Consider the following 14524-nt stretch of genomic DNA (forward strand, 5'->3'; position numbering starts at 1 on the left):
TGTTTAAACCTTAGAAATAGCGTGGAAACTGAACTGGAGGGAAGCGAACGTAGTGAAATTTAAACGACAATGATTTATCATTTATTGTAATATCCAATGAAGAAAGTGGGAATACAGTTTTGTCGGCCAGGCGTTCTATTGAGATCCTTTCCCGCTGAGGCTGATCAAGAAAATTATGATTCAACGGTATATAAAACAATCGTTACGTTAGAGCGAGGTCGCATAATATAAAACAATGACTCTTGATTAGTTATTACAACATGTCATTTAAGTTATGCTAACAAAAATATAACTCTTATTACCAGTGGTGATAATCGTTCATCCATATAAGTAAAATATCTTTGCAGTCACTTATAGACTACGAATAAATATATATATGTATGTATATATCTTAAACATTTACGTCATTGTATACATACATATACGTGCGTACAGGGCATTTCACGAATAGCTCTGCCGGTTAGTCTGACCATGCCGAAACGAATAATGAACTTCCAAGCGCTTCTCCTTAATTCTATCCTACCGATCCCTCGACTATCCGACAAAGTTACACGCTTCCGAAACACCCTGCACGCACATATACACATTTATATACATATGTATGTACACACGTACACGGTCACATACTTATTGACGTATACATGTGTATACAGAGCAACACGGTACATCGTATATCTGCATACAGAACTAGAGCTCGTGCCACTTTACACCGATACAAACAGTCGATAATTTCATTTAATAAATTTCTTTCATGGTACCGCATCGCAGCGAGGACAACGGCCGACGTAACGCACGGATGCTCTTCCACGCCAGGACTAGATCAATGGCAGGTGTTTGATCGACTACCGTATTATTGAAAACAGTCAAGGAACAATGATGGCACGACAATGAGTTAATCAACTAATCATCGTACGATTACTCTAATCTCGCCCGACATCGAGGAGCCACTTAGCTCGGAAAGAAGACGAAGAAAAGAATAAGATGATCCGTTATATCTACGGTGACGCGAGATCCAGAGAGTCGAGCAGCATCGCGTCTAATCTGCGCCTCTTTTTAGACATCGTTGCTTGAACAGCCGAAGGCTGAACCGCAGATCTATCTACCGAGCTGACTAACTATCCTGGTAATTAGTCGTAACAGTAAGCGACGCGACAATTCGGATCGCTACCAATTACAAAACTAAATATACTCTCTCCGCCGACAGCCAGGCAATAATTATCCATCTAATCACAAATGTCAAGCGCACAATTGCCGAGAACGAATCGATAACTAACGTTAGCCCTGTTCGTCGCCGAGCTGTCCGTATTGTTCGCGCGCGAGAGGCTACTTTTATTATCATCTGGACAGCACACCCGCCGACGAGGTTCATAGCTAATTGATAAACCATATCCGCATAGTCTAAAGTTACCCATGAACATTGCAGCGACTTATTTATATACACCAGTGTCGCGCTCGCATTGCCGATCGCGACACGGAATCTACGCGATTAGAGGGATGTGTCTTTGTACCAACGTTCGCCGGGAAACATCTATTCCGTTACTCTTAAGGTTTCTCGATAGACAACGTACAAAACGGCGTTAGACTTAATACCATTCTCTTCCCGTGTGTTCTCCGCGGAGATCGGTTAACGAATGATCGCATTGAAATTAACATAGCACCGAAGGAACTTGGGCGCAACATTATGCATTACATATCCAACAGCTCCGCAATGATTAGAGTGCTAACGGGGGCTTACTGGCTAAATTACCTCTAACAGCGAACGTCACGATTAGCGTTACATTCCTCTCGGTAACAACGAAGGGGCTCAGGTAACAATCTCAGCGAGCCGATTTTACGTCTCACTTAGCGTCTACAAACACAGTGATGATAAGACTATGTAAAAGATGATTGTATACACATCGCTCGAACTGGAACAGACTCTACAAAACAGTGCTCGTTCTCCGTAGGAAAAGGTCGCTTCCTTTCGCTCGCCATCGGTATTAGGAACTAGACGCTGTATCTCGGACTATCTTATCAAAAGTTTTTGATCGTGCTCGATCGTATTCGCGAGGGGCGCTCGGGCGGCACCCTTCCGTCAGCCACGGGGATCTCTCGAACGTTTACAAAGGTTTAGTCGGGGGGAGGTCGCTGGAAAAGAAGCTCTGGTCGCGCCCCGGTAAAAAAAGTGAATCGCACCGCGTCGCGTAGGTGTCTCTGATAAGGGAGCCGTGTGATCGTCATCGCGCGGATAAGAAGGCCCTCGCGCCCTCGGGCCATTTCGTTCGGAGGAAGTCTGTACGATCCCGCGCGTGGCGCGCGAGCATTTTAAAGGTGTACATAGAGGATACAAAAGTGGAGTAACAAAGTAGAATTATCTTCTTCGTCGAGTTGTTGAGCACACGTCGGCCCGAGCGCGCGAGGGCTCCTTCGGTTTGGCGTAATCTCGTGCGCCTACTGCCGGGACTCGAAGAACGACCGGCAGCGTGCGAACCGTCAGTGTTTCTCCGGCGCTGTGGATCTTATGGCTGGTGCGGTCTGCTGCGAGATTGGAGGCCCGACGCTCGTTGATCGTTCCAGAGGGAGGATAATCTTGCTCGGGATGGGTTGCGATATTGTACGCTTCGCCAGTCTGAAAGAGCTATCGTTCGTTGGGATTAGTAATCGGGCGGCAAAGAAAGCCTTCGTGTTTTAAGAACTTGTCAGTGCATAATGCTAGATAGTTAACTCGGTCCACCTGTCTACTACAGTGCTCAGAGCAATTAGAGGATCACTTTCTTCATTCAGGTTACTGCTATCATTCTGACGCGATCCTCTAAGTGGTCTCAGCCGTGTATCTTCTTAGGCATATCTCAATGTTAGAAGTAGAATGAAAACTGACAGACAGGGTAAGCATCGAACAAGTTTGCTTCGCTATCAGCTGCAGGGGTTTCATGAGTCATGCCTGAAGAACCGAGGTAGATGTTTTTTCCCCGAGTCACGCTGGGAAGCTGAACCTGGCGTTCAAGTTCCCAGCGTCGAGAGATAAAACGCGTTCTCTTTAACGAATCAGGATTCCGTTAGATTTCTTTTAGATAGTCGCAGTAACTTTTGCTCCATCTTGCTATTTTCTCGTCGCAATTATCCCAAGCTACTTTCCGTTAAAACTCTAGCATGTATGTGATTAGATTTGACTACCAGCTAAGAGGCTACAACTAAGGTACATGTACGTTCCACTGAGGGGAGACCTCTTGAACGTTATCGAACCGTAAAGTACACCGTATCGATCAACGAGGTAGGCGTAGATCGCCTGCAATGGAAGCAGATGAGGACATGGATTAGCAGCATAGTACAGCTAGCGGTGTGTGTTGGATGTTTATACTGAAAGCGTGACAGAAACGTAACATATCTATGAAGAAGAAGCATTGGCGAGTGATTCGAGCGACGACGAAGAACGTACGGCTGTCCCGTCTGCAATGACAGCGACGCAGAGCGGGTTACTTGCTCATTCCTTAAACGAGTACAGAACACCATTCATTGTGCAAGCAACCGTCTGGCTTCTTCGCCGAGAGACCTATACCCCGCAACTTCGACAGAGCTTTCACAATGAAAGTTGCTTTGGGACAGAGAACGGTACAACAAGTTACGAGATTAGGAGAGTCAGTTCAGTTTTACAGGCAGGGGGTCAAGTCGAGTGATGCCGAGCGTGGAAGAAATGATTTCAATCGCTGCAGGATCCGCAACATCTGCTCCATCCGCGAGGGGTGAAATACATAGCTGGAAAGGATAGTCGAATATCATGTGATAAGCATAGATAGAGACATTCGAAAGACGCGTGATTTCGTGAGAATAGCTGTCGACTCTTCCCTGTACGGCGGTACGCCGCATGTCCGTGAGTTGTGATATTTTCTTTAAACGGCATTCACGTGTACAATCGTGCATGGTGTCAGAGCTTTTGTTCAGACGTGCTGTTAGTCTCTTGTACAAGCAATGTCTTAGCCCGATCTACCACCGAACGCGAGAAGAATTATGCTTAGTTTACACCTGACCAGTGCTCGGCCGAGTGAGTCCACTGGGCCCAGTACTCGCCCAGTCTGAATTTTCACTCGTCAGGTGTAAACCCAGCTTAAATCGCAATGCTCGTTCGTATTCTCAGCTCTTCTAATTAGACAAATATACCGAGGAAAAACGAAATTGACGTAGGTGGTAGATCTAGCTGTAATGTTGTGTGTAACACAATCATTCACCTAACAGATTTCAAGCGGTATGGGGCTCTAGTTTACCTTGGTCGCTAAAGTGAGATCAGACCATTTCAGGAGGTAACGAAAAAACTGTTTAGTCTCTGTACATCTAGACACTCATAGGTTGATTAACCATAAATTCTGGACATATGTACGGCCGATAGATAAAACATTAAGTTTGAGCGTAGAATGGTGGCGGCTCTTGCCGAGATCACGATCATATCGACTATGCCGCGTAATGCGACGCGTCTTCATAACAGGTACCTGTAACGAACAAACTGATCAGCTTTAGACACTGTTCAAACCTCTTAGCTACCAGCTAAAAAGAGTCAAACAGGTTGGGAATGCATTAGAAGTTAGATAAGTTGCCACGAAGGTCGCTCCAGCATTGGAGAACGATAAATAATTTACATTACGCCGAGTGATACACAGTCCGAATGAAGCTCTGAAGCTTAATACTCATGGCTGGTGAAAAACTAAAGTGGAACTTATTAAAAACGCTAGTTTTCTATCTGTAAACCCAGCATCGCTCTAACACGACAAGCGGAAAGGGGGGACGCAAAGGGGTAGATGCGGATGGTACCGAGAAGAATGAAAGTACTGTATACAGATCACATAGATGTAGACTAGCTGTAACTAGGGAGAACTTTTCAATTGAAATTATACGTTGTCGAGAACTGAACCGCCGAGTTATTACCAAAACGTACAGTGGACGTCATACAGGGATGATTCATATATCCGGGCATACGATACAGACTAAGAAGTACCTGCTACCACTTCTCATGGGCAAGAGGAAAGCTTTGGAAGTAATTTGCTCGTCTATATCGTTTGTCGAGATTCTTACGGATTATACCATGCCAAGACTACTTAGATTATTCAGTGTATGTACCTTGTTCTTGTGGTTACGATTGTTTTACAGAGAAATCACTCGACATACGTGGGTTTTTAGTTTAACATTGACGGTCGCGATTCGAATAGGAGGGTCAGACATCATTGATCGCCACTGAAACAACTACTCTCGCTTGAAATTCCCATACTGACCGCACAGTATGGCGAGCTATAAAAATACAGGCATTATCTATGTACAGAGAAGAGAAGGTTTGATTGGTCGCCGGAATGCCTTACGCCCAACTCCGCGCATCTTCTTTCTAGGAGACAACATTTATCGCATACACGCGTGACAATTCCAGCATTCCGCAGCAACCGAAACATCTGAACGTTGAGGATAGCAACGAGGATCGAAAGGATTATTACCTTAAAAATGCCCGCATCACGGCAAGATGTAAGCGACAGAGGCACAATATCCACATAGAATATCACGATCGAACGGATAACTCACCTTCTCCGTCGCAGAGAAGCGTTTTGTCCCGGTAAACCGAACTGACCTCTTGGTATCACCATCCGCGCGTTACCCTGGGCAGGCCTCGAGCCCCCGTGGGCCTGCAGCGTGGTCAAATGAGCGGCGTAGCCGTCGTGAAGGATCGTTGCCAGAGTGTGATGCTTCTTTGGCGCTTTCCCAATGATGAAAATTTGACTCGGCTTAAGATTAATCGCAGTGTAAACGCTAATGTCTTTACTGCTGCCGTACGCGTGGTGAATCATCATTCCGTGCTCCTGGAATCAACGAGTTACGTGGCTCGGCGTTATCGTCGATCAATGATAAACAGGAAGCGAACGGAGCTGTATATACACTAGGCAGCTATTCACCTGCACAAGCTTGTTTAAGTACGCAGCTTTATGGCCAAGCGGATCCGTCGACAGACCATCCGCGAAAGATACAAGACCATGGGGGAAGTTATGTTGGGACAGCCAGGAAACAACTTTCTGCTGCTGCATGTCAGGCCTCGCGGTAATATAAATAATTAAATAACCCAGTTCTTGCCAGTGCCTAATTAAAACAACCAAGGACCCCGAGTTATAAACAGAATGCATTCTCGGACGCAGCGGCTTGACACCCACCTGACAACGTCTACAGCCCCTGCTCTGACTTTCGGATCCTTCCCGCTGACAGACATGCTCGCAGTGAACGAACCATCTATGCTAAATACCACGCACTCTGTCTTCGGTGGAATCACAGCCAAGAAGAAGTCTACAGATGTATGATCACCTCTGGAAGACGAACGTTTATGCTTCAGATATATTACATTACGCCTAGTACATGTGGATCGACGATACTACCTAACGATCATTTTAACTGGATAGAGTCCGTAGCTGAACGCTCTGTCGTCCGGTATTTTATACGTTATTCTACCATTTTTATCAGTCACTTCGGTAGATAAGTACGTCCATTCACCTGCCGGGGCGTCCTTCATGATGTGGATATCCACTTTCTCGCCTACAAGATCGATTATACTCGAGGGGGGTGCTTAAGATATAGATTTTATACAGAAAATTGCGCTTATCGTACCTGTCAGAGCGATAACGTCGATTGGACTGTACATAAACCTCGCAACCAACACCTGCATTGCTCCTTCTCTAACAATTACATCGTTCGCTCTATGATTGGCAGCAACGTTCTGGAGCGAAGGGTTCTCTCAAGTATTACGAGCATTGGAGAATACCACTAAGGATACCGTTAGCTTACCTTTAACTTAACGGAAGTACGTTTCTTATTCCACTTTTCCCTTGGTTGACCTGGACGGAAGCAAGTTAACTGTTTCTCCTCGTTGGTGAGTAATGGCAAGTCGAATCTGCCCAGCTGCCTTAGGATGAACGCAATAACGTCGGAGGATTCCCAGTAGCTGGCGTGAAAAAGATGAGGCAGAGCGTTCGTAGGGAAGTTCGCTAAACCCTCCGGACAGTAGAGCGCGTAGTCTAATCTCTTGTTGCCCCACCACTTTTGCGTTACTGCAACAGACAACCCAGAGCGGTAACAGACTATCGGCGCTCGCGGTATTGCCAGTCGCTCGTGGTTCGCTTACAATTGGACATTGTTTGTAAAGAAACATTCTCCACCATACCGGACATGGTACTGTGAATCGATATATCGGACAGTCGTCTTAGGTGAGAGATCGACATGACTGGAACGTTCAGACTGTCCGTGAATAACTGTGGATTCGTTTGAATGGCTTCCACTGAAAGTTTCGTATTACTAATGATTCTCGCGATTCGTCGACCTGGCCGGGCTCCCGAAGGATCGATACGTACGCAAGTGGTAAGGCTGGCCGTTCCCAAGCGGATACTTCTGGTATCGCGCCACGATAACGGGCGGAAGAAGAGAGAATCTCGCGGAGATCAGTGGCTCTAGCCTAGCAGCCACAGGGTCGGTGGGGTGGAACAAATTGTACACCTGATTCACCAACGGCCGTTGTATATTACTACTCTTATCGCCACCCAGAGAGATCTTTCTGTACGCCAGAACTACAGCTAGTGGGCTACCGAACATGAAAAATTCCCCTACTTCGAAGTCCAATCTACAATGCTGTTGGCTATGTTGGCTATCGCTGAAAGAGGAAGAAGATGGTCAATTTCGCGACTTTATCGAACACGCGTTAATTAATAATTCACCTGGGGCTAGAAGATTTCCTTCTGGGAGAGGGTGCTGCCAGGTGTCTACCGTCTTCGAGGCTCGCGCTGTTCTCAACGCCTTGGGTGTCCAGAACATTGTTCTCGCTGTTGTGCCTAGAGTTAGCTGATCTACACAAAGCGTCGTACGTTAAGATAGCTCCTACCGAGTCCCCGATGAAGCATATCTGCCCCGCGAAACAGCGACCCTCCTCGCTTCTGACGAACTCGTGGTAGACTTGATTCGCTCCAGCTATCACTCGCGAAACCGCGTCCTGATACTCGGGAGTGGAGCTAGCGAGCAATGGTATCGCTCCGATTGGAATCGTGTCGTGTGTCACTTGAGGAGTGTTCGTGGAGGATGGCGACACGTCGAAACTGTACGGACTTAGACTGCAAGGGAACAGATTAAAAAGAGCGATCACGAGTGAAACACAAATGGTATAAAAGTTGGACTTTTCACCTGGCTCTCCCAGCTTTACCTCGATAAAATACCAAGACCTTCGGTACAGATGGAGGGACAGGGGACGAACTTAATGGAGACATGTCCAACCATGCTGGGATAGTGTTGTCTCATGACAGACTCGAAGGCCCCTTTGAACGTTGTAATGTCAGACTTTTTTGCGGTCAAATCGACATTGGCGTCTAGAATATGCAGATGCAACGTCAGTCGCGTGAAGTAATGGCTCGATAGAATTTACACTGGGATGCTGGTTACCTAACACGCTTCCTGCGTGCATCGCGATAATGAGCATGGTGGTTTTGCACGGCTGATGAGTGGGAGAGTGTTGAGGCGAGGCTGGACACGAGGCATCGATGCTCGCCGACGAGGAGATCTGCAATCTTTTACTGCTACGTTCACTGGCCATTCGTTGGAGATAGGAAGGCGAGAATATCGTATCGTCTGAAAACGTACAATAAGGAAGAACTTGTAGCGACAGTTAATGGAAGAGTAGAGCTTTCTTGGATGACCTGTGGCCATTTACCTTCTTTGTTCGCAGTGTGTGGCGGAGTGAACGTATTGTCCTCCTCTTCTGCTAGAAGATCCAAAGAACTCCATTTAGCTAATGAAGAGTTATCTCCGAAGCTCTCTGTATAATCAGAAATTTTAACATTGCTTATGCATCGCGTCTTTCTGAGAAGCCGTGACACGTGTTAAGACAGGAAATATAAGAACACGCAATCGGGACGTTCCCCTAGTCAGATCAGAATAGATGTTAAGAAGCATAGTAACATAAGCAGCCTCTGGCATTACGTTCGCGTATGATCTACGTAACCATTGCTTCGTGCTGCGGTAAATAATTGGATTCCAGCAAGAAGAGTCTTACTTCGTCTACGAGAGGCATGAACGCAATCGCGCAATGTTTCCGAATACAGGCACTAGCATCACCGTCGATCTATAATCCTTCGAATACATCTCGAACACGCTAAGAAGACTGCAGTTCTACGTATTCATCGCTATCTACGTGTCCTACCTTTGCGTATAATAGGTATAACGAACCCAGCTGCAGTGTGGAATGCAACACAAGAAACAGAGGGTACACATAATGAGAACAGAAAGTATCGATCGATCAGCCGGCTCATGCTGTACTCCCTACACCGAACGTGCGAATTTCTAGAATATTACGTGTCCAAGAAAATTCACCAGGCGTCTGCCTCGTCGTTCAGTCGCGCCGGTTAGCTTCATGCACGCAGACCCTTTGGAAGAACAACTATCATGCCTGTCCCTATGCAAATCGGCATTTTACCTTGGCAATCGAAGAACTCCTCTTCGCTGCCCGACTCTGACTCCCTCACGATACTTTCCATCCGCCAATTCACCATCTGCATGTCGAAGCTCTTATTCGAGATCGGCGAGTGCATCGCCGCCTTGGTCTTCCACCCCTTCTTAGCGTCTCCCGTCTCCTCGGCAGGAACATTTCTGAAACGAACGCGCTCGTCTCAAGCACCGTACAGGCGGAGTTCCACGCGAGCAGATAGATTCCTGATTTTACTTCCGCTTTTACCTAAGCTCGGGTACTTCGGTCGGCGAGTCTTCGGGGCTGGCTTCGCCCTCGGAGCTGACGGCCGTGCTCGTCATACCTATGTCGGACGACTTCCTGAGACTCGGTGGGCTCTGAGGGTCCTCGTTCTTCTCGATGCTTCCGAGAGTGGCGGCTAAAGTCATGGCAACGTCAGACTCCTGGGGTGTCATCGTCGCGTTGGAAGTACCCTTCTCCTGGTTCTCTTCCGTGGCTTCTTCGCCGCCCTCCACCGCGCCCATCCTCCGTTGCAGCGCCAGCTGAGTTTGCCGTTCGATTTCTCGAATGTCCTCCATCGTCAGACCGTCCCATTCATCTTGCCAGGCCCAGGCTTGCTTGTGTGCGCGCACCATGGTCTTCCTCAACGCTGCAATTCATCGCGTTACATTTCACGCGGCATAATATGGACGTAGAAGCCAAGGGATGCGTCTACGCGCACTGTACACTGACCTATGTCGTGTATGAACTTCTCCAACTTCGTCTGCACGCCCCAATAACGGAACTCCACGCGACACAACTTGTAGGCACACATCAGTGACTTGCCGGACGCTGTTGGCTGTTGCTTTCCCTAAACAGCCGCCGGAAAGGATCTCAATTAGCATCCAGCATTGATTAATTACAGCAGAGATTCGTCTAAGGGACTGGAAAAGGACTAGATACTTTTACGTCTGCCCAGTACTCCTCCAGCCATGACTCGGTCAGCGGTCCCCGGTTAGTTTTCTGGGACACGTACAGCTTCGGATCCTCCTCTTTCACGTAGTCGCCCGCGTATTGATCCTTGACGATGTCGATCACGTCTGAAATTCCATTCAATAATCGATAACGCGTTCGGGTGGAAAAGAAAAGGCAGGAATGCGAGCGACGAGCACGTACCGACGATTCGGTTTCTCAGATCGCTGCCGCTGAGCTTGAACACGTTCTCCTGGTAGCCGTTATCAGGGAAATAATAAGTCTCTATCTCGATGGAGAATTTCTCGACGAACGGGCAGGTGTAGCGAGTCTTCGTGTAGGGATAAGAGTTCCATGCCTCCTCCTTCACGATCAACGCCGACCTGGGCAGCAGGCTCTTGAACCACTCCGGCAGGTGACTCCCCACGTGGTAAACCTTGTGTGTGTACTGCCCGTTACCACCTGGACCGTTGTTGTAGGGCTCGTTTACTATGATCTCCACGCCGCTGCCAGCTCCTTGACTCTCCTCGCGAGACTTTTTCTGCAAGTGGTACGATTCATTCTAAGAAAACTGCGACCCGGCACACTGGGCCAACGGTACGAGACCGTCTTATCGCTGCTGTCCATCTTCCTACGGGTTATTTACTCTGCCGCGCTTTCACTGAGAAGTGACCTCATACTTTTGGCCCCTAATGCACGACCATTAAGAATTTTAAAGCGGACGCTAATCGCGTTACGAAGGCACACGGAACATTCCCCGACTCCGGCAATAGCGTTTGGTCCATTCCCATGGAGTTTGATCCCCTAATCGCTGATAAGCGGTACGCTACGACTGTGTTTATGGCTGTGAGATAATTACCGCTATCATATAAAGCTGAGCAATTCTGTACTCCTCCACGGTGAGAGGCAGTGGTATTCGATACTCTTTTATCAACATTTTGCCGCTGTTATTTATCGTCTATCCGCTGCCGTGTAGAACGCTTCTCGCTCGAAGGCTTTCGTCTCGCTTTTACCATTCAACCTCATGGTAGCACAGGCGTGATCCTTGAAAAAGAGCAACGACCATTAAAACACCGTTAAGCACAGAGGGAGAACGCTCTAGATTCGTTATCGAGCTTCCCCTCGTGGACGCGACGAATCATAATAAAAATTATTATATTTCCCCCTGGAGGACTTTGCCGCGCAATCGATTCGGAATATCAGAGACGTTATCGGGGGATCGTACGTGTCGTGTTCTACGCGCGATTCGCGCGAGTGTCCCTATCCGTGGCTCGATCCATCAGATATTCATTCGAAAGCACGGAAGCTCGCGCCTGTCGGTGGTTTCTCGTGCGTTAGAAACGGAAAGACCTTCGCGAGCATCGACTGGCGGTTTTCTCCTCACCCTTATAATTGAAGCACGTCAAATGCCGTATCGCCTGTGTTTGCTCCGCGTGTCTCCACGCAAATCCTCGCTCTGGGTCAGCCGTCGGCGGTTCAATGGGCATTAATAATAACGTTGCAACAAACTTAATCGCGTTACCATTAACAAATCGCATTCTTTCAGAGGCAGAAGGCTAGATCACTGATTATATCGATTGCATTGAAGTTGGTCTTCTTCTACCTAAACAGCGAACACGTATTCTCGTCGCCGTTTAATCGCGTTTTAGGCTCAAGCGTCAACCACATTTACTTCACGAATACCATTCGAAGGGTACGGAGAAAAAAAGGGGAACGTCCAGTTTTCGCGAGTCTGCGATTTATAGTATACATTTATAGTTATAAAGTTCAAAGACCCCCGTAAAATAACGTTAAAGATTTGGTATACTGATTAAAAATATTAAATTGCCACTCCGCACTGGAACAAAGTACGGAATGTCCTCACTTTTTGCCTAAGCATAAGCTTCTCTCCTCAAGCTAAAACGAGAAATTATTTAAGAAAATTAAATTCACTGAACCTTATTTCGTATTAAAACTTAAGGGTATTAGACAGTCGTTCCTGTCTAAAATCAAACATTTCTGTTTACAAAGAAACAAATTGAAACTGGGGCTTGTCTTTTGGCACGAAGTTTATTAACATCATAAGCTTTAGAAAAAACTTGTTTGTGTAGTAAAAAATATGCATTACATATGACGGTACAGATGGATCATTGAAGAGGCTTTTTAAAAAAGTTTCTTTCGTTTCGCCGTGATAACCCAAAAACGGAGGTGCCAATTGATTCAAAACAAATTCGAGCATCTTCACAAAATATGTGGTTTCGGACCAGATCTAAATTAAAGTTAATCAAAACTCTTATTCTTTATGAAAAGAAGCAAAGACCTCATCTTTTGGGGCTTCAGGGATGGTAAAACCTCAATCAATGGGGTCTCAATAGGGTTTTAGTTTCTTTTCATAAAGAATAAGAGCTTCCAATAACTTTAATTTGGGTCTGGCACTTTTTTAAGAAGCCTCTTTAATGATCCATCTGTACTGCCCCGGTTATTTAAAATGTCCTGTCTAGCATTTCGAAGCATCCGAGAAAACTGAAATTTTATCATTTTCTTTGTACCGTTGTAAAAAAAGTGATTAAATCAGACTTTTTCCAGATTTCTACGAAGGGTTTTGTAACTTTACTTACAAGGTAAGAGACGCGTGGAACATCAAATATTTCAACTTCTCTTTAAAAATTGGGAAATGCTAGGAGGCAAGCCTTAAGGAGGACAGTGTAGCGTCATAAACAATGCATATTTTTGACTAAACAAACAAGTTTTTTTCAAGCTTATGATGTTAATAAACTTCGTGCCAAAGAACAAGTCCCAGTTTCAATTTGTTTCTTTGTAATTAATTAAAACAGAAATGCTTAATTTCAGACAGGAACGACTGCCTAGTAGCCTTAATTTTCTCGACAACGCTGTATCGTGGCATTATCTATTTCCCTCCTTACCCTTCATTTCGTCTGAGATATATTAAAAGTGCCGAATAACCTGCTCCACGAAATGCCAATGGAACAGCGCCGCGATAACTGAGTCTGGGTTTCCCGAGGCTGCGGAAGAGCAATAAACAAAATGTTGCGCAACACGCGTATTTATACCTACCCACCTGTACCACCGCGATCCCATATACCCAAAATCGCTCTTTCAGCGGTAAAACGACTAACACATTTTACCATTAAAATCAACCATAATTTAGAATACTCGTAAACTCTCGCGGGAGAAACTGCGCTCTATAACGCTCTTGCAACTAACCCGAGGTGTGCTTTTTCTCAGGGACCTTCATTCAAAAGAGTTTTTTACAGTGGGATCTCGATCTTCAGAGTCGCGCTCGAACGTAATCCCATTCTCGGTAGCTGAGTGGAGCGCTGTAACCTGCGATTGGACTGTAACCTGTCGGACAGCGCCAATCGTGTCGGACGTGCTCGACTGACAGTCTTGCAGCGTTTGACGCGAGCCCTGTCATCCGCACGCGTCGTAAAGAATCGAGGGGACACGCGAGCCGTCGCACCTTCGCGTACTTACGAGCAGAGTGTTTCCTTAACCTTGGGCATCGCGGAAATGGGGCAGGCTCCGTGTTGCCGGCGTGGAAGAGGATCGCTCGTCCTGTTCCCCCGGGTGTAGAGCAGTTTTCGCGCCGCACCTTGGGCGCGTAGCAGGATAAATTGCGGGAAGCCAGGATAAGCTGCGGCACGCCACGATCCACGGGGCACCGGCGCCGGACTGTGTCGATAGAGCAGCTAACGAACGAGCATCGAGGCATCGACTGCGCGCCGTACTGTGCACGAATGGTGCTGAGATCGGTTCAAGATACTTGGGACCAAGGCGCGTGCCACTTCTTCGGGAATGCAAAACGAGTCTCAGGCGGACTTCGCTCTGTCGCGTCGCTCGGCTTCCAGGTAAAAGTGGTTGCTGGGCACAAGGTTGCGAAACGGCGCTGGCCTCCTCGTTAAAGCGGCGACAGCGAGCGAGAACGAGGGAACGACGGAGAGAGGCGTGAAGCTGTATCACGTGCTCCTTCTGGGAAGATCTGTTAAGGCAAAGATTGCCGAGGATTCGTTAGACTCGTCAGAGGGTCGGCGGAGGGTAGACGCGACCCAACAACGTCGCGACGTTCCATCGGCAACGCGCGGCCACTGACTGACGGGCCGGAGGTGGCTGCCATTGGCGGGCCCGTTGGCACGC

General features: G+C 47.2%; 1 protein-coding gene across 16 annotated transcripts in view; it reads right to left on the bottom strand.

Annotated features, from left to right (window-relative positions):
- Window positions 1-58: 58 nt before the first annotated feature.
- Window positions 59-14524, bottom strand: part of Rdgb (retinal degeneration B) — a 26612-nt gene continuing 12146 nt past the window's right edge. Inside the window, exons 1-22 of one of the 16 annotated variants that reach the window (XR_013086202.1) lie at window positions 13865-14469; window positions 11250-11434; window positions 10595-10931; window positions 10382-10518; window positions 10172-10289; window positions 9707-10088; window positions 9449-9621; window positions 8687-8791; window positions 8419-8604; window positions 8183-8345; window positions 7704-8093; window positions 7344-7639; window positions 7118-7270; window positions 6781-7043; window positions 6604-6712; window positions 6375-6531; window positions 6156-6305; window positions 5904-6084; window positions 5582-5810; window positions 5086-5208; window positions 4239-4460; window positions 2478-2617 (exon numbers count right to left, since the gene is read on the bottom strand). Coding sequence is in view for 11 of the 16 variants with exons in the window: in XM_076817925.1 (XP_076674040.1) it covers window positions 2473-2617; window positions 5536-5810; window positions 5904-6084; window positions 6156-6305; window positions 6375-6531; window positions 6604-6712; window positions 6781-7043; window positions 7118-7270; window positions 7344-7639; window positions 7704-8093; window positions 8183-8345; window positions 8419-8604; window positions 8687-8791; window positions 9176-9205; window positions 9449-9621; window positions 9707-10088; window positions 10172-10289; window positions 10382-10518; window positions 10595-10931; window positions 11250-11327 (3828 nt within the window). In the remaining 5 variants the exon portion in view is untranslated. The other 15 variants (XR_013086198.1, XR_013086199.1, XM_076817925.1 and 12 more) reach the window with 15 other exon arrangements.

The sequence above is a fragment of the Andrena cerasifolii genome, chromosome 8 (genome assembly GCF_050908995.1).
Source record: "Andrena cerasifolii isolate SP2316 chromosome 8, iyAndCera1_principal, whole genome shotgun sequence".
Lineage (NCBI taxonomy): Eukaryota > Metazoa > Arthropoda > Insecta > Hymenoptera > Andrenidae > Andrena > Andrena cerasifolii.